Source organism: Perognathus longimembris, chromosome 8 (genome assembly GCF_023159225.1).
Source record: "Perognathus longimembris pacificus isolate PPM17 chromosome 8, ASM2315922v1, whole genome shotgun sequence".
Classification (NCBI taxonomy): Eukaryota; Metazoa; Chordata; class Mammalia; order Rodentia; family Heteromyidae; genus Perognathus; species Perognathus longimembris.
The window spans coordinates 67,654,588-67,681,305 of NC_063168.1; the positions used below are offsets into that span (position 1 = coordinate 67,654,588).

General features: G+C 41.8%; 2 protein-coding genes across 2 annotated transcripts; both read left to right on the top strand.

The window, feature by feature from the left end:
* Positions 1-3,410: 3,410 nt before the first annotated feature.
* Positions 3,411-16,472, top strand: Nt5c1b (5'-nucleotidase, cytosolic IB). Its single transcript, XM_048353390.1, is given in 10 exon segments — positions 3,411-3,554; positions 3,898-4,075; positions 4,078-4,112; positions 4,638-4,775; positions 6,078-6,668; positions 7,293-7,460; positions 8,504-8,633; positions 10,518-10,640; positions 11,016-11,200; positions 15,942-16,472. Coding segments are annotated over 10 exon segments (1,971 nt in total). The 5' UTR covers positions 3,411-3,464; the 3' UTR covers positions 16,275-16,472.
* Positions 16,473-18,218: 1,746 nt separating this feature from the next.
* Positions 18,219-24,018, top strand: Rdh14 (retinol dehydrogenase 14). The gene is made up of 2 exons (XM_048353389.1): positions 18,219-18,691; positions 23,009-24,018. Exons 1-2 carry the CDS (start codon positions 18,305-18,307, stop codon positions 23,624-23,626), a joined length of 1,005 nt encoding a protein of 334 aa, XP_048209346.1. The 5' UTR covers positions 18,219-18,304; the 3' UTR covers positions 23,627-24,018.
* The last annotated feature ends 2,700 nt before the right edge of the window (positions 24,019-26,718 follow it).

Consider the following 26,718-nt stretch of genomic DNA (forward strand, 5'->3'; position numbering starts at 1 on the left):
CACAAACAATGACAAAAAAAATGGATACAACAGGGTGGTAGTAGTGAAGAAAAAGACCCCTTGGGTTCTCCAAAGAGCACTAACACTGGTACTTATAAAGGTTGCATTAGTTTGTCTTCATCTTACATTTGGTGAAAGCTCCAAGCTAAAGAGTTTGAATACCACTATTCCCTACAAAAGTAAGAATTGGAATAAAAATAACCATGCCGAAATTATGTTCATGAAATAATTCTGTAACAATTCTCTCACCACTCACATGAGAATGGCTGTATCCTCTCAGAAACCATGGAAAGCAAAAAGCCTTTAAAAATAGATGGAAGAATTCTTATTTTGACTTCATAGTAGTTTTTCTACCTTATCTCCAAATCCTTTTATGAAGGTCTTTTAAAAATCACTCGTTACTAGGACTGACAAAAAATATTCATTTCTCAAAACCAGTTTTTGGTGATCTTGTAAGGCCACTTAGCAATGTCATAATGATGTAGCACATTGGGTAATAACCATCACCATTATTGGTAACAACTAAGGTTGAGCTCTTCATGGAAAAAGGCAAATGATACACTTACTGCACAGATGTGTAGTTTTCCATGCTTAATAAAAAAGCTAAAAGGTAGAATAAGCAAAACTAAATGAAGACATCTGAAAACAAAGCATACTCTTTCAACTTCACAGTCAAAACAATTACACATGAAGATCTCAGCTCAAAAGTATTTGAATTATTAGTTACCTCTTTTTTCCTAAGCTATGTGATATGCAAAAAGGATCAATAATCAATCAAGGAACCTATTACATATATGAATGCTGCTGCATAGTTAGAAGGAGTCATAGAAGGGACCAAGAGGTTTGAGGGTTGACTAAATAGACATCAGGAAAAACAGAGGGCACAGGCAACATTATATAGCACGAGGAATGAGCTTTGATAGTGATTTCCTCAGCAGGTTTTGCCAAGTGAAAAAATACAAACACTGAAGCTAAGATCAGATCTAAACTCGTCTAGAACAAAATCTCAGCCACCAAAAAACAGTCTTCAAATCTACTGAAAGCATCTTCAAAGTCTAGCATGATGAACAATGATAAATGGTTGGGGCCACAAATGAGTCTGCCATTCCTTTTGACAGTACAAGGAAATGTACAGCACCAAGTGGGGCCATTATGACGAATGGCAAAATAAAGCTTTAAAAGCGTTTCAAAAGAAGAAAGTAGGAGAGTTGGTGTCATTACCGATTAAACACCTGAACAATTGGTGGACCAGAAACCACAAAATGCATTAGTTATGAGGAAATGTATTCATAGATGAAGAAATATAATGGAACTGTCTTTTTAAAAAGGCAGAGTTACATATGCACAGTCAGATGTTACCATGGACTCACATGTGATGTCATAAATTTAACATTCTAAATGCAGAGCTAGACCGAGCAAGCAAGCAATGGGCAATGGAGCTGGGGAGAGGAAAACCTGCGTAACAGCAAGAGAATTTCAGTAATTAAAGACATGAGTCAAACATCGCTGAAACAGAAAAGGAAGGTGAGTGAGGTAAATATCCTACAATCTTTCTTGGGAGCTGGGGAAATGTAAATATTAGTCCATTATTTCCCTGTGGGAATGTTCCGCTAAAACCAAATAATTTCAGATAATGGCTACATGTATTGGAAAATGGAGGCAGGAGATGAAAAGGAAATGGAGTGGGAAAGAATAGATTAAAGCATATGGTATAAGTCAGTCTAATAAATCAGCATTTACTGAGCATATGCCCATATGTTAATGGTAAGAAGTAAAAACACAATGTTTGTCTTTGAAGAATGCCAGTCTAGGAGGACCGAGAATACATAAACACAGTACAGTTCGGTGCTCAGTAAAAGGCACAGGAAAAACAGAGGGATGTTTACTTCTGGGAACTGCCCCCAGGTTACAGTGAGCTGAGTTTGAGAAACTATTAACAGAGAGTTACAAGGAAATACTCAGGATGACACAAAGGCAAATAAGTAGGGCACAAAAGACACAGCAGTGCGTCTTCAGGTTGGAGACAGACAGAGGTTCAGCATGAAGCACTAACCAAGTGGATAAAATTAATAAAAATTAATTAGATTTACACTTCATTAGAAGGAAGACGGGTTTGGAGTAAGGAGAATTTGAAGGCCTGAAACACATTTCAGAGGCTTTATTCCAACCCACAGATAGAAAGGAATTGGGCTTAAAATATCTTGTATTGAGAAATGACATGATATTATAGTGACTGGAAATGAGGAGAGGCTATTGACAGGAAGATTTTAAAATCAGTTCAAGAACCAGGAAACTCACCTTTCTCATCACATTTTCATTCAACTAACCTGGATGACATCCTTTCTAGTGCAAGATCCAGCATGTCAATGCATGCATCACATGAATGAATGCATCAATGCTTACGTAAATGTCCCACTAATTATCTCTTGAAATTGAAAACATCAGTATTTGAATAGGTTTCCATAAAGTGAGTTATCCTCTTGTCCTTATGCAGTTTGCCCTATTAGTAAGAAATTCCTCTCAGCCCTGCATGCTGAGGGTGATTTGGTCAGACAGGAAAACATGTCTGCTAATATATCTGAGTAAGATTAAGATGCATGCTTTTGAAGATCACAAGAGCCCAATAGCTATGCCCTTATGAACACATGAGATGATGCTAAGTGAAATGAACTCCACGTTATGGAAACAAGTATTATATCATTGTTGTAATTATTTTCAACATGCCATGTGAAACTGTAAACAAATAAATTTTAAAAATATCTATGCTTTTGAAAATCAGACTTAGTACTTATGAGGCTTAGCTTTCGGTATTAAGAAAACAGAACATCTAGGTGTGATGGTATAGGCCTATAAAACCAGAACTTGATGAGTGGGGTGATTGAAGCAGGAGGATGTTGAGCTCATCAGCCTTAGAGGCAAAGGATGATCAAGGAACACACAATTAAACCCTGTCTCAGAATCCCTTCCCAGGGTGATATCTATCAAAATGCATTGTGCTGATAAACAGCTTTGTTGACTGGTGACCCTTTGTACCATCAGTTAAAAAATAGGTCTCTCTCACCACCACCTAAAAATGAAAAGAAAGCAAAAAAAAAAAGAATAGTAATTCTACATGGATGAAAAATAGTTATTCTGCCTAAGCAATGTCACATTTAAATGCAAGGTTTACTGACTTGGAAAATTCTCCCGTAACATTTCTCATGTTTTCATTTTTAAAAGATAGGGGCCTCATATCTCCAACTTCTGAACCAACAAATTTATGTGAACAAGTGCTTAGATCAATTTTGAATTATGAAATGTGGGTTTTTTTCATGCTTCTTAGAAGGGGGAAATGTCATACATTTGAAGAAGAATCAAATTGTACGCTTTATGTATCCCTTTATTCCTAAAGCCAAGGTTTCTAAGCCCCCAAAGATGAAAAATTAATAAGCATTCTTTGTTTCCATGTTAAGAATGAGACCGGAATGCGATACTCAAAAGACAATCTAGATGCAGACAAAAGAAAGGAATCCGATAAATCGGGACCTGATAAATCAGCTCGACTGAGCACACAGGTGAGCTGAGCTCTGTCTGCAGAATTGGTAAGAAAATGAAACAGCACAAAGCCCAATGGAAAATACCAAGGGGGCAGGGGAGTTCTGGGAGACCAGACTAAGCCAGTCAGCTCTGTACAAGGAGATGGGTACTATCCTCATGAGAAAGTTAAAGACAAATCCACGAGAAGCTGGCCCCTGCCCTCCTTCAAGTCCACCTTCATCTCACCTTCCTACAACTACGTGTGTAGAGATGCCGCAGCCTCCTCCTCTTGGCCACTGGGAGGAAACTGGTCTTTGTTCAGATCCGGGAGGGCAGGGGAGTCTGGCTATCCCATTGACCGTTTTCCACACAATCTTTCAGATGAGGCGTGCAGTCAATCCGAATCACTTGCTGAGATGTTGCCCCATGCGGTGTCACCAGTCGTGTAGACGCTGCCTTTGTGCAGTTGAGGGAACTAGCCCCTGCCACACTATGCGTATTTATATTCACATGTGCCTGTTGTGGGAGCAGGGCCGGCAGATCACCATGATGAGGGTGAGCAGACTGATTTGGGAGGGGAGATCCAGGCAACTGGGGCCTGGGAAGGGTGTGGGGAACAGCAATTCTACCACTCTTCTCCTTGTGTGTCCTCTGGCATCTCTCTGAAAGGAAGGGCTGTGTGCTCTGAAATATAGCTAGCTCCCTTCGAGCTCTGCTGCAGCCTTGGTTAGGTACCAGCTGCCCTTTGCTTTGTAGATTTGACAGATAGGTCATTTTAACAGCTCTTCATAGGATTTTCCTGAAGTGAGGAAGAGGGGGAAAGGGAGGGAATTTAGGCAACCTCTCCTGAGCTCTTTCCGTAGAGAAGCCACAGGTGGAACACTGTGAGCTATCCTATCTGTTTCTTGATTTTGGATGTTCTTCTGGGTGGATCTCTACTTTGGTTGCTTCACACAGAGTCTAGGATTGAAGCAGAGTCACATAGCTTTAGGGTAAATGAATGAAGGGTCCTAGAGTCCAGAGTCCTTTCTGAATACTGTTTTAGCCGGATGTGGCTATCTTGTAGGTACACTGAAGAAGTGGGTGGTAGGTTACACCCCTGGGTCTCCTCTCCTTAACAGGGCTCCCAAGAATTATCAATGCCAAAGAAAGAGACTGGAGGGTCCCACGAGCGCAATCAATGGTCCCGACCACCACGGAGCCCATCCAAGGGGCCTCCAACAGTAGATGATCCCAGAAGCAGGAACATCAATATTAAGGTACAGCTAGAGGAAAGGGAGATGCGGATGATAACAAATAATGCTTTGCATCTATTGAGGCGTTCTATGGGCCACCCCATGTCCTCTAGCCTTCCATTGTTTGTTTTTTTTCTAATTTGCCTTCTGCAAATTAGAACTCCCTGTTAAGGAAAAAAAAAATTCCAAGCACAGAGGTTTAATAAGTGGTAGAGTTCAGATTAAAAACCCAGACTCTCTTAGGGCCAGAGGCTGTATACTTTTTCCTTCCTTCCTTTCTTCGTCTGTTCAACAAATAGGTATTGAGGACCCATGGCACCCCTATAATGGCTGGGAATAGATAGATTAGATAGATAGATAGATAAATAGATAGATAGATAGATAGATAGATAGATAGATAGATAGGCCTGCCTCCATAAGAGAAGTGATATGTAATTGTAAGATTATTTTCAGGTGCAGAGAACATAAGACAGACCCAGTGAGAGGCCATGTATTCCGATCTAACCCATCATCTGTCATGTTTGATTCAGTCACCTCGCCAAGGGCTCTTCCCTTTCGCATTCCACGTGAACCGATCATGAAAAGTGCAATCCTAATAATCTCGGGAGGCTTAAGGATCTCTTTGCTCCCCTTGAGTGGCAGGGGTCCTTTTGGTGGGAAGGAGTTCTTCCTAAAGACAATCTTCTGGCACGAAAAAACGGATTTCCCCTACAATGGGGCAGCCACTCCCCACTTCCCCGACCCCCACCCCCCACCCCACCCCTGGTGAGCTACGAGAGGGCCCTGGTGTGGGCATCGGACGGTCTGTCCACGGAGTTACCTGAGTTGCTGGGGTACACAGGGAATCTTGCTTAAGCCACCATCACCTCCCCCTTCCCTTCCCCCCAACCTGTCTGGAGGCCTCTGGCCCTGGCCGGGCAGGTGTGCACCCCCCCCCCCACATCCCGCCCCCCACCTCCCGGGAGGGCAGGTACCACTGCGCCTCCGGCCCCAGGGTGAGGAGAACCTATGTGCCATGGACTCCAAACCCAAAGGGGGGGTGCGGCGAGCCAGCGGGGTGCAGCTGGGGGCGCTCGCTCGGGGCAAGAAAGAGAAGCAGATGCTCGACGCCAACTCCAGGGGAAGGTCGCGATTCTGGCGCCCGCCGAGGGAGGCCGGCCTCTGGGAAGCGCCATGGAGAGAGAGAGGGGCCGGGACGCACCGGGGTGCATCTCCTCTCCAGGACTGGACTGGGCGCGCCACGCGCGGCGGGGCGCGGCTCCCCGGTGGGCGACATGGGTGGGGGGGATCCCCCTTGCATTTAGAGGCCCCACTTTCTTGCCCTAGCACCCCACCAGCTCGGCCGCCACCTCCCGGACCTCGTCAGCCTCCGCCAGCCAGCACGAGACGCCTCCGCAACACCTGTCCACGCAAGCCTCGCCGTCGCAGCCGCGGGCGCTCACGCCGCAGGACTCCCGGCCCCCGACGCCCCCCGACCCGGAGCCGCCCTCCCGGAGGAGCACCAAGATGTACGACAACCACAGCTCCGAGTCCTGGACCCACGGCGCGGGGCGCGAGGCCCGCGAGCACCGCGAGTCCCGGGAGCCCCGCGAGCCCCGGGAGCCCCGCGAGCCCCGCGAGCCCCGCGAGCCCCGCGACTACGCGCACAGCTGCGACTCCCGCGACTCCCACCCGCTGCCCGCGCCGCCGCCGCAGCGCGACTACCCGCACCCCACGGCCCAGCCCACCGAGTGGAAGTCCTACGCCCAGCGCCGCCTGCTCTACCCCTCCGTGGACGTCGACCGCGAGTGCCTGTCGGAGCTGCAGCAGCAGCAGCGCCGCCAGCTGCAGCGCGAGGACGAAGACGACGACGAGGCCTACTGGGCCTCCGTGAGGTCTCAGTATGAGAAGACCCCCAGCTGCTCGCGACCCCGGCCGGTGAGGGCCCGCCGCCGCCGCCGCCCCTCCCCCTCCTCCTCCTCCCCTCCTCCTCCTCCTCCCCCTCCTCCCCCTCCTCCCCCTCCTCCTCCCTCCTTCCTCCTCCTCCTCCCTCCTTCTCCTCCCCTCCTCCTCTCCTTCCTCCTCCTCCTCCTCTTCCTCCTCCCTCCTCCCCTCCTTCCTCCTCCCTCCTCCCTCTTCCTCCTCCCTCCTTCCCTCTTCCTCTCCTCCTCCACTCCTCCTCCTCCTCCCCCTTCCTCCTCCTCCTCCCCTCTTCCTTCCTCCTCCTCCCCTCCTCTCCCTCTTCCCTTCTCCTCCCCTCCACTTTCCTCCTCCCCTTCCTCCCCCTTCTACTCTCCTCCTCCTCCTCCTCCTCCCTCCTTCCTTCTCCTCCTCTCTTCCTCCTCTCCTCCTCCTCTTCCTCCTCCTCCTTAGCATCCTCCTTCTCCTCCTCCTCCTCCTCCTCAGCATCCTTCCTCTCCCCTTCCTCCTCCTCCTCCTCCACCAGGCCCTGCCAGCCCTGGCCCCGGGTAGAGAGGGAAGTGGGGCCCTGGCTGAGGCTGGGACCCGTCCCCCTCGGGCTGGCGTTGACTGCCCTGTGGGTCTCTCGGCCTGTCTCTGCAGCCCAAGCCCAAGCACGCCATCACCATCGCCGTGTCCTCCCGCGCGCTCTTCAACATGGTGGACGACAGGAGGATCTACGAGGAGGAAGGGCTGGAGAAGTACATGGAGCACCAGCTCACCAATGAGAACGTCGTTCTGACCCCAGGGCCCGCGTTTCGCTTCGTCAAGGTACCCCGCCAAGCCACTGGAAGTCACTGACATTGGGTGGGCATGGGGAAAAAGACAGGGGCAAAGGCTTGGGCAGCTCATCCCATTTCCCTAACAATTCCTGTCCATGCTTAGCCCCTTCCAGGGGACCAGATCTGCTTATGCTTCACAAAAGTTCTCCTAGCCAGCGAGAGCCCAGCACACAAGCCTAGGCTGGGATCTTGGCTTCCCTAAGTGGAATCCTGGTCATTAGACCTGTAATGGCTGTTTTTGCCTTTTTTTCCCCCTAGAAACTGTACTAGGAAACACAAAGGATTTCACAGTTCTGAGTTGCACACATAAAACACCTTATTACCATGGGATGGAATAATTCATTTTAGCTTACTCTTGCCCCAGAGTATAGTAGGAAAACCAAGAAACCCTTGGCACTTTAGAGACATGTTTGTATACTGAAATGTGTAGCAATTATAACTGATTCCCTATGTCACATATGCAATTATTACATAATAACATAACCATCCCAACACAAATGACACCTCTGCAACTTGTGCATTGAAGGTACCTAGGGGGCATGCTAGAAGTTTAGGAGGAAAGCACAAACCTAAAGACTCATGTTTAACAGATGGTCAGGTTTCTTCCCCAGCACGTATGCAGAACAAAACTGGAACAGTCTGACCTCTATGCAAGGTTTCCCGGACCATCCCCAAATCATTCCATGTTTCTCACAACTAAAAATACAACTAAGGCATGAACAGACAAGACATGAAAGGGCTAACCTGAGGCTGTGTTCTACCCACCCCCAGAGAGCATTCTGGTAACCTTGATATTATAATCATTTTCAATATGTTTGCAGTGAACAGGAACAGGGATTCCCCCACCCTCCTGTAGGGGAGGCAGAAAACACAGAACTTTGTGACTTAACTCTGAGTTAAAGGGATAGGGCCGTCTCCATGAGGACCCTGCTGAGCTTGAACCTGACCCATATGAAGTGCTTTCTCTCTCCAGCTCCCCAATGCCCACCTTGCCTGCCCTCCTTCACACACACCTATGTGTCGAACCTGCAGGCACTACAGCACGTCAACTCAAGACTCCGTGATCTGTATCCTAATGAACAGGACTTATTTGATATTGTGCTGATGACTAATAACCATGCCCAAGTGGGAGTGCGGCTTATAAACAGCGTCAATCACTACGGTAAGTAAAATAAACACCACGTGGGAGACTTAGCCCGCAGCTCGGGAAGAGAGAAGCCATGTTATTTTGCTAACTGTGGCCTAAGCAGTGCAATGTCTTTGATACCAACACCCCCTTCTGCGTGAGGAATGTTTATTTGCCTATGTCAGAACAAGAAAGGCCATATTCCTTTTTAACTTCAGCACGGAGCTGGGCTCAAAGCTCTGGACTTAACTTGTCAAGTGTGAATTTCAAAGTCTTAATCCCAGGTCCTGCAATCTATTTCTCTGCTTTATGTTTTTCACTTCTGAACTTGACTTCAAGGAGCCGTCAACCTAAAGGCTTTTTCGGTGTGATCAAACCTCTTGTTCACTGTAGATCTATGTAAAGGTTTAAAGGTGTTCACGTCACCTTTCCACTCTGAAAATTTGCTTTTCCCGGCATTGCTCTCTCTCCTCCCTGCCACCGCCCCCCCACCCCACTTTCTCCCACATACCAAGTCATGTCAGCAAAATCACCTTTATTCCTTTACAGGGAAAATCCGATTGGCTCTAGTCTCCACAGCATTTCCATCCTTGTGTCCCTTTCTCTTAAAGTTTCTATTTTTCCTGCTATAAAATCACCTGATGTCCTATTTGAGCCACCATTACCCTGTTTTCTAAGGAGTTGACACAGTCTTCTGTAAATGTTAAAAATCAGGCTTAAATTGTGCGCATTTATATTCTAAGTTTAAAGGGGCTATATTTATAAATAATCAAGATACATTACAAGTTGACTTCTATTTTACGTTATCTCAATCATGAGGTTGGTATCCTACTAAGACTTGCTTTAAAAAATTACCTCTTAAAATGCAGCCTTCACAGTGCAAGTAAAAAGAGAAAATGTATATAAAAGGTTCAACATCAATAAACGGCATATAATAATAACTGAAAATTATTTTTGTTTTAGTTTCTTAGACTTTTTTTTTTTGCAATCCCAGCTTGCCTCAAACTTGAAATCCTCCTGCCTCAGCTTCCAGGTTGTTTGGATTACACTCATGAACCATCAAACAACTGTTATTTTTAAGACACAGTCCTGTTTGATTTAGTAGGCGATTGTGTGTCGTCCTGGCCCTCCCCGTGTTGGCCCCTTTGAGGCTGGAAGCATAAGAAACTGTGGTTCCTACAAATTCTGGCTATGAGCCAATTAAGCATGACAGTCTTCTGAAGTCTTATTCATCACTTTTACCCGGAAGAACCATATCTCTTCCCTAAGTTCTGAAGACAACCTATATCTCTCTATTCTGTGGTCCTTATTAGATCATAATTAACTTTGTACATGCTTGAGTCCACAGTGAACTGCAATCTCCTTCAGAAGAAGCACATGTTTTAATCATCCCTGAAGTCCTAGTCTAGCATTACCAAGCATTTTCTAGTTTATCACACTAATATTGTCTAAAGTTTCATCGAATCTATTTTTGTGTCACTTAAAGCCACCATTAGCTTACGTAAAGAATTGAGAATATTTTATTTTTGTTACTGTATATTACACAAATTTTCCTCATGTCTGTTCCATGCTAGTCAACAAGTGGGTTACACAAACCTACCTGACTCCTATTCCGTAATAAAAATAATACCTACTATGAAGTTGTGACAGTAAATTAGAATGACCTATATAAATACACTTCATGAAGAAAATGCACCAAGTACACTCCCTAGAATATAATGCCCGGAGAGATTTTCAATATTAGTGTTATGAAAATAATTTTAAACTTTCAATTTCTACAGTAACATGCATGAGACTTATAAATGAACTCTCACTTAGACTTGAAAATAAACTCAGTTGTTCCTAAGATAACTTTCATTCTGATTTCTGATGCTTTGTCTTTACTCTCTGCCATAACCAAGTCTTTCTTACCTCATATAGGTTTGCTTATTGATCGCTTCTGTTTGACTGGTGGAAAAAGCCCCATTGGCTATTTGAAGGCATATCTTACCAACTTGTATCTTTCTGCAGATTCTGAAAAAGTACAAGAAGCAATACAAGAAGGTAGTAATCAGCTTTTTCCCCTCTAATGAGTACTGCACCAATGTTCAGTTAATTACCTTGGGAATTCCATAGGTTTAGGTGGTTAGTACTCTTGAAAATTCAAATGTGTCAGCTATTTTGTTTGTGCTTTAGAGATTTGACCTTCTTGGAGTTGCACATTCTCCGAGATTGTCCTACAGCCTATTTTAAACTTCCCGTTCATGTAGAAACAGAGGCAGTGTGTAGATACCTGTTCTTGGATGTGTGAATGTAAGCAGGAGTGATGCTATCCGATAACAGATGAAATAGGAGTTCAGGGAAGAATTTTTTCTTAATGGGAAAAACTAAAATGCACAGCTCCGAGAGGAGTATTAATCAGTCCCCATGACCTGCCAGGTATTGCCTCTGCAACAATGTTTGACGTAGCCAAAGATGTGGCTTACTGCGATACGCAGCTCCGTGTGGCCTTTGATGGGGACGCTGTCCTTTTCTCTGATGAGTCCGAATACATTGCCAAGGAGCATGGACTGGACAAATTCTTTCAACACGAAACAATGTTTGAGAACAAGCCTCTTGCCCAGGTAAGTTCAATGACCTAACTTTCATGTACTTATTTTCCAACATGCAAATTTAAATTTTTTTAAATAGTTGTTCATTGCAATGGCGAGACAGGTGCCTCTTGAGTATCTTCGTGGTTTTTTTTCTTTGATTCGTGAATCCTCACTTTGAAGCATCTACTGGTCACAACTTTTCATTTAAATATTAACTCTCTGTTAATTATTATTTTGGGGAATCATTTTATAATCTTCCCATGATAATGAGTTGACATCCTCCAAGATATGAGTAAAAGATATAGTATAGCTTCCCAATAAACCATTTCAAAATAATAGGGTTTCAAAATAGTAAGGTTGTTTTCTATTGCTCAACATTTTTGTTGATTTCTATGTACCGTGACTCCAAACTGAAGAGAGCATTGGTTTGTTAATTGAGAAAATTTGCAAGATTCATAGCCTGAATCCAGTCATCTAATGAGTCTCAAATAAGAGCAAACTATGAACACTTCATCAATCTAAAAGCAAACACTTATGTTTTTGTAATTCATATAGGAGCTGAAGTGTTAATGTCAAAATGAACAAAACCCATGTAACTTTAAAACCAAGAAAACTGGAATAATCAAAATGCTATCCAAACTGAGTGTGAAGTGATGAACCCTTCAATTTTGTTATATGAAGAACTGTCATTTCTCAGTTCTTTTTGAACATTCATAAACTTGTTATTGTTGCTTACATTTATGAAAGTATGAATGGACTTGTTGAAACCTAATGGACTTTTCCAAATTGTCACCTAATAATATGGAAATGATATTTAAATTTGGGGTTAGATTTACTGGTTTGTTGTCATGTGATTTATGATTTTAATATGATAGCTAAGAAATAATTGGTTAATCTAAGATCCTTAGCTTCATAGTTTCATTCTTAGTATTTCATTCTTAGTATTATGCTCTAGTTTTATATTTGAATACAAGTTTATTGTGGTTTTGTCTGCTTATATAGATACTACCATTGTTCTAGCAGTGTTTGTTGAAAAGGCTGACATTCTTCTTTGTTCTTTTAATATAGTATCAATCTTTTTATCACTATAATAACAATATTATTATAGGTTTATACTGGGCTTTAAATTTAGGCATTATGACTTTTCTGATTTATTTTTAAAACTATTTGTGCATTTATATTTCATTGTTGTATAGATTTAATCTGCAAGTTGACTATTTCTAGTGGAAAATCTTACTGTAATTTTTATTCCAATTGCATTGATTTTATGGCTAAATATAGGAAGGATAGATTGAATTTTTCAGTCCATGGATGTGGTGTTTCTCTCTAGTTAACCAAATATTTTAAAATTTCTTTAATTAGTGCTTTATTTGCAGTGTAAGACTTTTTACTTTCTATTTTCATGAGCAGATTCCAAATATTTAAAACCACACATCTCTTCAAAGAAGTATTTTAATGATTATTACTAACATATCTATATTTTATCAATAAGTTATACTAGTATACAAATAAATAAAACTGGCTCCAAAATACAAGTAAAAGAGGTTAATATAGTCTCCTGGTGTGAATATGGTAATAAATATTAATTCCTCATTCCTAATTGGAAAGCTCACAAATGCCACAAGGACTGTGTTTCAAAGACAAAGGGTGACCAAGATGGTGCCTACCTGCATTAACTACATGTATTTTGTTGTTGTTGAAAAAAAAAAAAAGATGTTACAAGTTGTTCATGTAAATGTTTGCCTCTCACTTTTCACTCTCAATAGGATAGGCATGCTTTTCTCAGAGAAAGTGAAATGAAACAATTGTTACCATGGAAGTCATAGTTCTAGAAAAGTTTGTTTTCACAGAGCAGAGAAAAATAGAACCTGAAATCCAGTCTTCAAAAACTACTGATGACTCCCCAGAAATTGAAAATTATCCCAAAGAACACCAGCCTACTTCAATAGAAGTACTAGAAAGAAATCTAGTTCAATATAAAAGAACCATTGTAACACATATTCAAAAATGCTGAGAAGAAGGTAGAAAAGAAGATACAAGAAAAATTGACAATAAATGAAGAACCCTTACCAGAAAAACTTTGCCACAGTACTGAATATATTCCATGAGTTTTAAAAATGGGATAAAACATGGTCATAAATTAGTTCTGCAATAAATTAGAACTGCAATACTCAGGGAAGAGATAATAAAATTTGAAATGGTAGATTGGTGAAAATGAATAGAACTGAAAATAATGTTTCAGATAGAAAAAAAATGACTAAAATATAGCATAGGCAAAGAAAGCACAGAATATGTACAAGTGGAATCCCTGAATAATAGCATTGAAATCTTGTTGGGTGAAATGTAGTTAACTAAAAAGATTTTTTTAATTATATAAAAATATATCGAGGGCTGGGGATATGGCCTAGTGGCAAGAGCGCTTGCCTCCTATACATGAGGCCCTGGGTTCAATTCCCCAGCACCACATATACAGAAAATGGCCAGAAGTGGCGCTGTGGCTCAAGCGGCAGAGTGCTAGCCTTGAGCAAAAAGAAGCCAGGGACAGTGCTCAGACCCTGAGTCCAAGCCCCAGGACTGGCCAAAAAAAATAAATAAATAAAATAAAAATATATCGAGAACATCTTGAGCTATCAGAAGATGTTAATGTATACACTACATTAATAAATGATTAGAGATAAAGACCAGCTTGTCTGAATAATCACAGCTGAGACATGCCTCAGTGAAATTAGTTGGCTTCAAAGATGAAATAATTTTTAGGCCTTCCTGTTCATAAAGACCAGCCATTGTAAATTGTGGATAGGTAAGGGGTTGGAATCAAGCTGCCCCAAGCTTTTCCATACTGGAAAAAGACTACCTATAAAACCTTATGGACATAAAATAGAAATCATCAGATCTAAATCTAGCAGGGAGTTCATTCAAGTCAAAAAAGGAAATAGCTGTGTAGTTTAAAAAAAAGAAACAACAACTAAATTCTCAGAGATTATTTCCGTAAGATTGTTCTTAAGAACTCGAGCACTATGGGATTGAGCTTGGCCAATATGTGGACAACTGGATTCACTAAAGCATTAATAGTCCTGAAATACATTTAACCATGGATTTAGAACCAAGACAATATGTGGTGCTAGGCGTGGGAGAGAGAGTAACTATTACATGTCTTAATAATGCAGTCATTATGTAGCTAATGAAAAAGAAAACTAGCAAGGGAGAAAATTTTACAGAGTTCAAGTATGTCTGCCTATTGCTTCAGTTATAATATCCAATCAGTGCATAAAATTAAGTTTGTTAAAAAAATATACAAGGCAAACATTGAAGAATTGTAAATAGGTGGCTATCATAACATGATGGAGATAATGAAAGAAATGTTGAAAAACACCCTAATGTCATTATTTCTCTTTGTAATCTGGGCTTGGTAGTACACCCTAGTAAACCCATAACTTTACAGGGCTGAGGCAGCAGAATCTCAATTCTAATGCTATTTGGTATATATATCAAGAATTGGTCTCAAAATCAAATAAATAATCCAAGAGATTTCATAAGAAAAACACGCCCAGAATTGAAAGTATTGTTAAAGGTTATAGCTAAAGTCTTTGGTCGTTCAAGTTGTAAGAACTGAACATGTATTTATTTACTTGGTGAATAAACTTTTAAAATAGTCTTGGAAAATTCAATGAAAACACAGACAATACAAAGTATATTTGTAATAGGAATAGTTGTAAGTATACTAGAACTCAACTACTGTTTTAAAATGTAAGATTTTCAGATTGTATCACATGGCAAAGTCCAAACTCTGCTCTACATTCTAGAGACACAACTAAAACTAAATGTTCAGAAAAATTGAAAATGAAAGCAAATATGAAGATATATAAAGCAATTACAAATACACGATGACTCAGGAAACAAAAAGAGAAAGTATACTTTTTTTTCCTTGTGGTTGTGGGGCTTAAACTCTGGGCTGGGCTCTGCCTCTGAGCTCTTCAGCTCAAGGCTAGAGTCCACCACTTGAGCCACAGCACTACTTCTGGTTTTCTGGTGGTTAATTGGAGATAATAGTCTCATGGGGCTGGCTTTCAACTGTGATCCTCAGATCTCAGCCTCCTGAATAGCTAGGATTATGGGCCTCCAGCTCCCGCATAATGTTAAAAATAACTCTTGCTTCGTAAGAAAAAAGCCTAAATTTAGAAAGGAGTGTCAGTACAAGAATTCGAACTCATGATTTCACATTTTCTCTGTTTATGCTCCACCACTGGAGTTACATCTCTAGCCTAGCTTTTTGCTAGTTATTTTGGAGATGCAGTCTTGCCAACTTTCCTACCTGGGCTGGCTTCCATCCATAATCCTCCAGATCTGAGTCTTCAGAATAACTTGTTTTACAGATGTGAGCCCCAAGTGTCCAGCTAAAAATAGCACTTTTGATGACCACCAGAGTTTAGAGTGGCCATCTACCTAATTTACTATATTTCATGTAACATGAATAGTTAAGGCTCACTGTAGCTTGTTTAATTATTTACAGAGCATTCTTTTACACTTCACATATATTGGTAAAGATGATAAATTATATGGCCAACCTAAGCTGTCCAGAAATGGAACCAAGGTTTCATAAATGCAAGAATGATTGCATTGTCACATCACACATTCACATAAAGGTAGCGAGTTTTAGAATTGGTCAGCCAGGGACCCTGCATGTCATGTAATGTGTTTTCTAACCTCATACAAGTGTCTCCCACTTCCATTGGCTCCTCAGTTATAGCTGTGATGTATGTTTCTTTCACAGGGTCCTTTGAAAGGCTTTCTGGAAGATTTAGGCAGACTGCAGAAGAAGTTTTATGCCAAAGACGAACGGTTACTTTGTCCTATTAGGACCTACCTGGTTACAGCCAGAAGTGCAGCCAGTTCAGGCGCCCGTGTGCTGAAGACCCTTCGCCGCTGGGGTCTAGAAATAGATGAAGCCCTTTTCCTTGCTGGAGCTCCAAAAGGTCCCATTCTGGTGAAGATCCGGCCCCACATCTTCTTTGATGACCAGATGTTCCACATTGAATCAGCCCAGAAATTCGGCACCATCTCGGCTCATGTACCTTATGGCATTAGTCAAAAATACAATAATTAGTGATTGTAAGAAGAAATAAAGCAGTGACAGGCTGGTATTACCAATGGTACGTCTTTTGGATGTCAAGAATAAGTAGGTGTCGGAAGATTGGACCTCATAACTTAGTGCCTCTGTAAAGCTTTTCTCTTCATTTATTTGAAAACATTTTACATTGTCAAGTTACCACCAAGCTCCTTTTTTAAAAGCCAACAATGCTAATGAATGTCATTGCACTTGCTTCTGTGTAAGTCATAATGGTGATTCTTTAGAATAAGTTTGAAATGTCCATGTTGAAGGGGCAGTTTCAGAAGCTAATTTCAAAAAATGTTGCTCGTTGTTTGGATGTTACCTTAGATTAGTGATCTGCAAAGATGGAATGAGTTCTGAAAACTAGAGCTTTTCATTCTGTTGTCTGTATGACCAGCATTTTGACTCATTCAAAATGAGAATGTCACCCAACCTGAAGGGGTATACCAATTTTCCTCATTTAGAAATAAATCAACTGCTATTTCAACTGAGTACTTTATAAAATGAGTTCTAAGAATGAGCTTCCTGAAAACAATGGAAAATTTCTGGGTGTTATTAACCACCTGTAGACCACAGATATTCATATTTGAAATGTCTACCTACAGGTGTGGCAAATTGGAATAACCAATATTTGCAATGCAATAAAAGGTTGACCACCATTTCAAAATGTGATAGGAAGTACAGTGTGGTGGCCTTTCATTGTCATTGTTGTGATTTGTATTTTCAACAAAAAATGGATTGGCTATTAACCGTAAAATCTATTAGGCACAGTGAGCTGGTCATTTTTGTGTTATCTCAATCTCTCATCAAATTGAATATCTGAGACATGTTTCATTCTCCATTATTTAATGAGGATCTGAACACTTGAAAATATTGTCTAACCACCAGTCCTAATGTGGAGCTAATAAGTGGTAGGACAAGGGCAAAGATTTAGATCTTCCCTCAAAAGTAGTGTCTCTTTTCCCTGCTGGACAGCCTTCCAAATAGTTATTAATTCCATGGTATTTGGACTCATTAGGAGAGAATTAATTCATTCCATTAAGCTATATGTGTAAAACAAACCAGGAATTACACAGCCAATCTAAAGCTTCTTCCTTCTTTTGTCCTTTTATTCTTTCTGGCTCTCTCTACTTCTATATCCATCTCCTAAGTCACTTATACATACATATTCTACCTTAGCAATAAGCACAGCTGTCCTCCTAGGGGGATGTGATGTAAGCCCATATAAAATGTATCACTTGTGACACTTATTGAGTACCTACTTTTTTTAACGTATTATTCTATATAAAGACCACAAGAGAAACCCAGTTCATCCTTTGGGATATTTAAAACCTTAACCAAAACTAACAAACGTAAAATAAAATGTTCCAACTCATGGCCAGCACTACAAGGCTGCTTGCTTTTGTGCCAATGATGTGTGCATGTGTGGCTGAGTAAGCAGATAGGAGGTTTGGGCGACTGGCAAACGTGGTGATTCGGGGTCACAATAAAGTGTGAAATCCATTGGTACATTCTCGTTCCAACTGATTCATGTTAAAATTTAAGGCCACAATTAAGAAAGGAGAGGAAAAAAAAATCTTCCTTTAGAACACACCCGGGCAGGGTTCATTTAACAGAAGGTGTAAGTAAACTGAAATGAGTTTACAAGACCCAGAAGCCCTTAGAGGAAACCACACCAAGCATCCAGAGGATTTGTTACCTTATTATGGATAGCTACATTTGGCCTGTACCAAGTTGTGTAAACTGAAAGCAGCGTTCTTCAGGCATTCCTGCAGGAAGGACAACCACCACACGGGGATTTCAATGGGTATGGTGCTAAGTCTGAATCCTTCAAGATCAGACCTGGGGGCAGGTTCCCAGGAGGGCACCAAACTCTCCCAATCATCAGGTGTGCCTCCTGACCGAAACTACAAGTCCCAGGATGCTTTGCGCGAAACGCCTGGAGACGACCGGCCGCCATCCCACAGTCCTTCGCGCGCCGGTGGCTGACCAGACCCCGGAACTCTCGCTCCGCCCGGAAGGCTATGGCCGTGGCCACCGCGGCCGCACTACTGGCGGCTCTGGGCGGGGCGTTGTGGCTAGTGTCGCGGCGGTTCGTGGGCTCCCGGGCCCAGCGGCGGCACGGGAACGGGGACCCCGGCCTCATGCACGGGAAGACTGTGCTGATCACTGGGGCCAACAGCGGCTTGGGCCGCGCCACGGCCGCCGAGCTGCTGCGCTTGGGGGCGCGGGTCATCATGGGCTGCCGGGACCGCGCGCGCGCCGAGGAGGCGGCGGGGCAGCTCCGCCGCGAGCTCGCCCAGGCCGCGGAGCCCGCGCCCGACGCAGGCGGGGCCGGAGAGCTGGTCGTCAAGGAGCTGGACCTCGCCTCGCTGCGCTCCGTGCGCGCCTTCTGCCACGAGCTGCTCCAGGTGTGGGTCTGGCCACGCGGAGCGGCCCTCGGGTGGGTGGGGGGAAAGGGGCCTGGAGGGAGGGGCGGGGCCTGGAGGGAGGGGCGGGGCCTGGCAGGGCTCTGACCTTGAGAATGATGGGCTCTTGGAAGACAGTGTAGATGACAGCAAGCAGGCCGGTGAGGAAGGAGATCTGGCACCCGAAGATGTGGAGAAAGAATGGGTCCCAGAGGAAAAACGATAAATAAGTCAGTGTTTGAACATTTCGTTTTGTGAGCATGACCCAGGAGTTGGCCTCTGGTCTCTTGAATTTCCCCTCCCCCCCCCAACCCATGCCTTCTCTCACAAGGTCTGGGAGAGAATGGCTAGTCCAGAACTGTCAGTCGGGCTGGGAATATGACCTAGTGGCAAGAGTGCTTGCCTCATATACATGAAGCCCTGGATTCAATTCCCCAGCACCACATATATAGAAAACGGCCAGAAGTGGCACTGTGGCTCAAGTGGCAGAGTGCTAGCCTTGAGCAAAAAGAAGCCAGGGACAGTGCTCAGGCCCTGAGTCCAAGCCCCAGGACTGGCCAAAAACAAAAAACAAAAAAAACTCAGTCAACCACTTTAAACTTATCTAATCTAGTTCTAATCTAGTTTTTGCTTTTCTCACCCTTTTTCGCCCACCTCTTTTTCTCCCTTCTCTGTCTCCTTTTTTTTCCCTTTCCCTTTCTTTCCTCTCTTCGTCTTTCCTTTTCCCTTTCTCCTCCTCTTTCCTTTCTGCAAAAGTAGGGAGTCCCACCATCTTAACACAATCTCTGTCTGGCCTGATTTCCTAGTGGATGTTGGAATCCTAATGATCACAATCCAAAATGGACAGGGATAAAAATAATGCAGTGCATTATTATTAACTTTATTGAATATTTACCATATGCCCAGAAGTGTTCTGCAAGTTTCAGATTTTTCTTTTAAAAAAATTAAATGGATTTAAAATGTCTTTAGCTATTGTCATTATGCTTTCACTAACAACTGTCAGCCCTAGGGAGGTCAAGTAACTTACCTATGGTCTTCAGAGCCCTTACTTTAAACCCTTGCTCTATACTCCTGTCCCTGGCACTGGGATGTGAAAGTTTCGAGCAGATGGTAAGTAATCCACTAAAGTGGAAGCCCTATGTTGAGACTCCTAGAAGACCTTCTACCAGAGGTAACATATCAGAGAGACATCTAAAACCAGCCAGCCCAGAAAAGACACCTATAAGAAATGGAATCTCTTGAGTCTAAAGCAGGAGTTTCCAAATTTCTCAGTAATTTTTCATGATGCCCTTGTGCTAAAAATAAGATCTATGAGTTTGTTTGAAAAGTAGTTAGTTCTAAGCAACCTAAGAAGTATTTATGTCCTAACAATTCAGTTTGGAAAAAATAATACCCATAATTCAAAGAAAAAAATGATTTATTTTTATTTATTTATTTTTTTGTGCCAGTCCTGAGGCTTGACTCTGGGCCTGGACACGATGCCTGATCTTTGTGCTCAAGGTTAGTACTCTACTACTTGAGCCACAGTGCCACTTACAGCTTTTTGTACTTAAGTGGAGGTTGAAAAAAAAAAAATCTCATAGACTCTCCTGACCTGACTAGCTATGAACCACAATCCTGACACTCAGGCTACTGAGTAGCTAGAATTACAAACTGAGCTACCAGAACCCAGGCTTGATTTTCATTCTGAAATAGGCATAATTACTAATGGGAAATGTGTGCCTTGTCGGCATTGCATTGTCTCCAACTGATTGGACAAACTGCCTTGTTTCCTATCCCATGGATTTTTTAGCTTTGTACTTGCTTTTTATTACAGCAGCTACTAATAACTGCTAAAACCCAAGCTTCACAAAGAAATCACTTCATCAGAGGAGACTATAACAGTATCATGTTGAAGTGGTGCCCCCCCCCCCCCATCTACTTGCTTGAAGTATTGAGTAGAGTATCACTCTTAGCTTGGAAAGTTTGAAGTATTCCACAGCACCTTAGGGCTGCTGCCTTTCTCTGGAGCATCTAATTGCAGTTTAAACATTTGTAGATCAAGGGAGCTAGGCTTTTGATATTTCTGGTATTTTATTATGTGGCAGGTTAAGAAGCAACACTAGTCTTTTGGAATTTGGAAGGTATTGGCAGCCCTAGAAAATGGATCTCCTGTTTTACATTAAAATATAAATGGGGCTGAGTATGCTTCTTATGCCCAATACTTTTGGTACTTTGTTGACTTGAAGCAGATCCAATGAAAAAGGTAAGGACACGAAGAAATAAGTAAGTTGTCACTGTGTCTGAGAATTTACAGTCCTTCCTGGCTCTAGAGTTCAGTGACTATAATTAGAAAAAAAATGGAAATAAAGGCTTTCACAGGTTGGTATTTTTTGATATTTATGTCATTTATCTCCTAGGATTTAAAAAAAAATAGTAAATGATAAAATCTTGAAATAACAACAAGCCCAGCAAAGAATGATGGTTCTGAAATGATTAATTCAGGAAACCCTTCCAAAGGATTAGTGAAAAAGAACACTCCTTTCTTTCCTTCAGTGTTGAACTCTTGCCTTCTTTTTGAAGTTGGGTATTGAAGAACCTGAAAGGGTCTTAGGGCAGAATGAGAAATAGTTAATCCTCCAACAGGTAGGTTTTGATGTGTTGTGAAACAACACATTTTTCATTTTGCCTGCATTTGGCAACAGGGCCAATGAAAGTTAAATGCTGACATGGAATTAATTTAATCATGGGTCATCAACTGTGTCTTTATACCTGGAGCACATTGGGCATTATTTAGGATTTTAATTTGGAAAGACTTACAATATATGATCCAACTACAAAATGCTTTCTCTATAGACAGACCGACAGACAGGTAGATGATAGATCTCCTAAGTTGGGGGCACCTTGAAGCTCAAAGAGGATTTCGTATAAGGTCTCACTGCCTGTCCAGGTACATGCCTAGACCACTGTCTGCCTACTTTCGAGCTTCCTGTGTTTGCTGGGATCATAGACATTATACCACAGTGTCTTCCTCTATGGAGGTGGAGACTCATTGGCCTTTGTGCCCAGGCTGACCTGGAACCACCATCCTCCCATCCTTAGCCTCCCATTTATCTTAAGGTGATAGATGCAAAACACTGTGCCCAGCTACTCAGACTTTACAAGGGGTCTCAAGAACATTTCTGCCCAGGACGACCTCGAAGCTCCATCTTCCCATTCTCATCCTCTCGAGTAACTGTAATCATGGCAAGTTCTACTAGCACCCAGCTCCTATTTTGTTTTCAAATATTCAATTTATTTGTATTTTCTCATATGAAGTTCCCATGTCTGACCATTTTTATTGTTTCAATTTTAAGGAAATGCCTTGAAGTCATTCTCGGGGCGCCATTCTCATGGTACGCCTGGAGGAGTATAGGATAAGCCACTCTTAAATGTATCTTTGTGTGGTGTTGGTATTAGGTCTGAGGATGCACAGTGCCGGCTCTTCTGTTGGTGTGCTCTCTGGGGCTCTAGCTCTTTTGTAAAATTAGAAAGCCAAACTAGCTTGATAATTAAGAGAAGGGGCGTATGTGTCTCATGATCTTCATGTCTGATCCACTGTTCTACCTGAAGGGGCAGGTGAGACCCTAGATTCTGCTTCAGCTTGCTTATCAAGTTGTTGGAAGTAGATGAGGCCTGTGTTAAGCATGCATAAGTTTCTTTGCGTTTTTCTCTGTTGGAAGTTCACAGAAGCATTTTATGATAATTTAGTATTCTGAAAAAACTTCTTAATATTTTATCATAGGGACATGTATTTTGTGATTTTGATAGGATCTCATCATTAATGTGACTCAAATGGACATTTTCTTAGCTCACCCTAAAATGAAGGGAAGAAATGTGAAATCAGAAGAGGACCTCATCCACGTCCACATTCACTTCTGTTTTACAAAAGGTCTTAGGACCAACCGAATAATCAACTTTGTAGTAAAATGCCAGAGTATGCAAATTGACATTCACAAAGTTGTAAAAGCATAAGAAAGGAAAGTAAGTTTTAGATTGGATTTCTTCTGCATCTCTTACTTGCAGATTACTGTGGAGAAATACATTCCTATTTTAAGAAAAGGAAGGCACTGTTGAGTGAGATTGTGAATATCAGTGTGTGAAGAACATCCTGTAAAAGAATCCCTTCCCTCATAAGAATACCATTGGCAGTGTTTCAGATAGTTGTCTGACCATAAGGCTAGAAGGGGTTTTTTTTGTTTTTTGTTTTTGTTTTTTTGTATTAAAACATGTATCTTGAACAGGAAGAGCAATCAAGACCTACCCTCATAATTCTGCATTGTCCTTTTGATGTTTATGAAGGAGGAGCCCAGGCTGGATGTCTTGATCAACAATGCGGGCATCTTCCAGTGCCCTTACATGAAGACAGAAGATGGCTTTGAGATGCAGTTTGGAGTGAACCACCTGGGCCACTTCCTCCTCACCCATCTTCTGCTGGGACTCCTCAAAAGTTCAGCTCCCAGCAGGATTGTAGTTGTTTCTTCCAAACTTTATAAATACGGAGACATCAACTTTGAAGATTTGAACAGTGAACAAAGCTATAATAAAAGCTTCTGCTACAGTCGAAGCAAACTGGCCAACATTCTTTTCACCAGAGAACTAGCCCGCCGCTTAGAAGGCACCAACGTGACCGTCAATGTGTTGCATCCAGGCATCGTTCGGACTAATCTTGGGAGGCACATACACATTCCTTTGCTGGCCAGACCGCTTTTCAATTTGGTGTCATGGGCTTTTTTCAAAAGCCCGTTAGAAGGTGCCCAGACTTCTATCTATTTGGCCTCTTCTCCTGAGGTAGAAGGGGTGTCAGGAAGGTACTTTGGGGATTGTAAAGAGGAAGAACTGCTACCCAAAGCAATGGATGAATCTGTAGCAAGAAAACTCTGGGATATCAGCGAGGTGATGGTTGGTATATTAAAATAGGAGTGAGAAATGAAAGCTACTTAAAGAAGAGATCACAGTTGAACCTGTGGTCAGGAATAGTATGGTTTGAGCCTTATACTTAAAAACACAATTTTCGTTTTATAATAGCAATGCTAAGTAGTATAGATGGATATTTAGAAGTTATTGAAAGGTTATTTCTGTATAAAAATTTCAGCAAAGATTTTAAATATGTCAAATGTGGTGGACAAAACTCTTAATTTGGCAAACATAGATTTACAAGTATTGAAGAACTTGACCAATTAGATACCTTGGGAGGATTTTCAAATATCTTTATGTTGCTAAAATGTTGTGACTTCTTAATACAGTGCCAGTTTTTGTGTGGAAATGATCTGCCTGGTGAATCTTACTTGTAATAAATTTGCTGATGCCAAGCTTTTGTTGTGCTTTTCTTTGCTACTTAAAATTCAGTCCTTTCTCAAGTCTTCATTGCCTTCTCCTGGGCTTGCTTCCTCTCTCTCTCTCTCTCTCTCTCTCTTTCTCTCTCTCTCTCTCTCTCTCTCTCTCTCTCTCTCTCTCTCTCTGTGACTGGGATTAGCATTTAGGGCCTTGGCACTGTTGATCCTGGCTCTCTACTACTTGAGCCACATCCCCAAACTGATGTGAAAATCTGAAGTAGCCCAAGCTGATTTCAACCATGTGTAATGGAATACAGGTATGTATCACTTTGATCACCTCAGATTTTTATTTCTTTTAGTTGAAAAAATTTTAAGAGAAAAAAAGTCTTACTTAAATGTAGAAGGTGCCTGGGTAAACAACTTATAGCAATACTCTAGCTATGGAGTTCTGCCAAGGCTATCCCTAAAGGGATTTTTGTAGAGCATAATAATTTATAAATTATTCCCACCTAACATTTAAGCTCTTCCATGTACCTCCAAGACCCTCCAGGAACTGGTGATAGGCTTTCTGTGAACTCATATTTGCTGTGCCATAATGGAAAGAATTCTGTATGGTAGACTTGTTGATACTGAGTAAGTGAAATATATTTCAGAACTGAAGGTCTAAGCCTAATGCTTGTTTAAATTTAAAACAGGCTCTTGTCTTAGTGACTGGCGTTACAACAGAGCCTTTAGTCATTCAATGGGATTGTGGGGCCAAGAAGACCAGAATATAGAATAGTCTGCCACTCCCTAGCCTCTGGGCTTTCTTTACATTTTTCTTTAGTCCCAATTACCTTCCCTTTTTCTTTTTGGGCAGGTTGCTTTCTCTTGTCCAAGGGCACAAAGAATTCCCTCTTCTCTCTTTCCACTGATCTTTGTAGCTTTGTTTAAAGCGCACTAATTATTCATTTACAGACCTAGCTGGATAATTAGAATAACAATTCTCCAAGAAAAGTGTACTTACTTTATAACTATTTTTGTTTCTCCTTGGAGAACCAAAGTATATATAATACCTGAGGCAAAGTGGAAAATAAGTAGCAGTGTGCATAAAAATAATTGAGCCCATATAGGAATACTATAAGCATCTGTGTTAATAGCATCATACTGTCTAATAATTTTTGCCATGCCCTAGTGGCTTACACTTGTAATCCTAGCTACATAGGAGGCTGAGAACAGAAGATTGCAGTTGTAAGTCATTCTGAGCAGGCAAATCTCCAGTTAGCCAGCAAAAAAACCAGAAGTAGAGATGTGGTTTAATAGAGCCAGAAAGAATATCCAATTATTTATCTTGCCATCACTTAATATTGAAAAATAGAATTATGATACTAAAGGCCAACAACTATGTTTTATTGTTAGCCATTTAGGCCAGGAATAACTCCTTTTTGTGCTTAAACTCCAGGCTTCACATGCTTGCTTGTGTTTGCACTCGAGGTTGGTACTTTACTACACTAGCTACACTTCCACTTCCAAGGCTCTTGATCAGCTCTTGTTTGTAAGACCTTTGTTAGTAGCTGTTCACTAATGTCAGTTCTTTTTGAGAATGACAAGGACTTGGCAGATCACACAGAAAGTCTGTTTTCTGTTAGAGCAGTCTATCATCTCAGGTGTGTCTTTGCAGGTGTAGTACAGCAGCATTATAGTCTTTGAAACGTATTTTTTAAAGTAATCCTACAAAGAGACCTGCTGAACTTGGAAAGGCAGGCAGGAAATACATCAGAATGCAACTTAGAAAAACAGAAGCTAATAAATCTGTCCTACACTTTGACTTCATTATAAAGGAGCCCCCTCCTTTTTTTTTTTTTTTTTTTTTTTTTTTTTTTTTTTTTACATTCAATACCATCTTTTCTGGCTGCATTTTGATACCTGATGCTTTTCAGGGGGTTAGGACCTTTTGGACCTTTCAGAATACTTGTTTGTGGCACAGTAAAATAGGATACATTGACTTATCATGATGGAAAACTAGAAATGTACCTGGAAACACTAGCTATTAAGGTAGAATGAGCTGCTAATTGGAGGATCTTCCCACCACTGCGACTGATGAAATCAAGGACAATAACACAAATCTGACTTTTAGATTTTGCAGATGGATTCTGTGCTTTGCTTTCTGTGCATTTTCCCTGACATGGGCTCATTTCTAAACATTTCACTCGACCAAAGAGTAAGGGGAAAGCAATTTTATTACTGTGATATGTAAAAGGTCATCCTCTGGTAAATACTGGTAGAAGGAAGCTTCGTGTATCATGACAGGTAGTGGATGCGTCAACCCCTTCTCCATGCTGATTCTTGCTTCATTTTTTTAAAAAAAATTTCTATTTCGAACAGCTTGTTCCCAGAAGTTGCGAGATCGCTAGGCCTTCTGCCTCACCTTCACTCAGAATAACTATTTTCTAAAGCTGTTTCACTTCTTACACTTATTACCAAGTTGAATTGAACTGTTCTCCAGATTAATTCTCCTCAGTGATCTTGGGAAATTAACCGCTCTGAGCTGTAATTTTCTACGCTCAATATTTTGGGATATAAATACATACCCTAGAAGATTTGTCACCAAGTAACCATGGACAAGTACTTAACAATAGGACTGGAACATGTGGGCATCCAGCCATTTCTTCATCCCCTATGCTCCCAGTCATACCTGGAACAATAGACTCGTAATGGTGGTGGTTAGATTGGTACCTTTGGTGGGAACATCTTGGA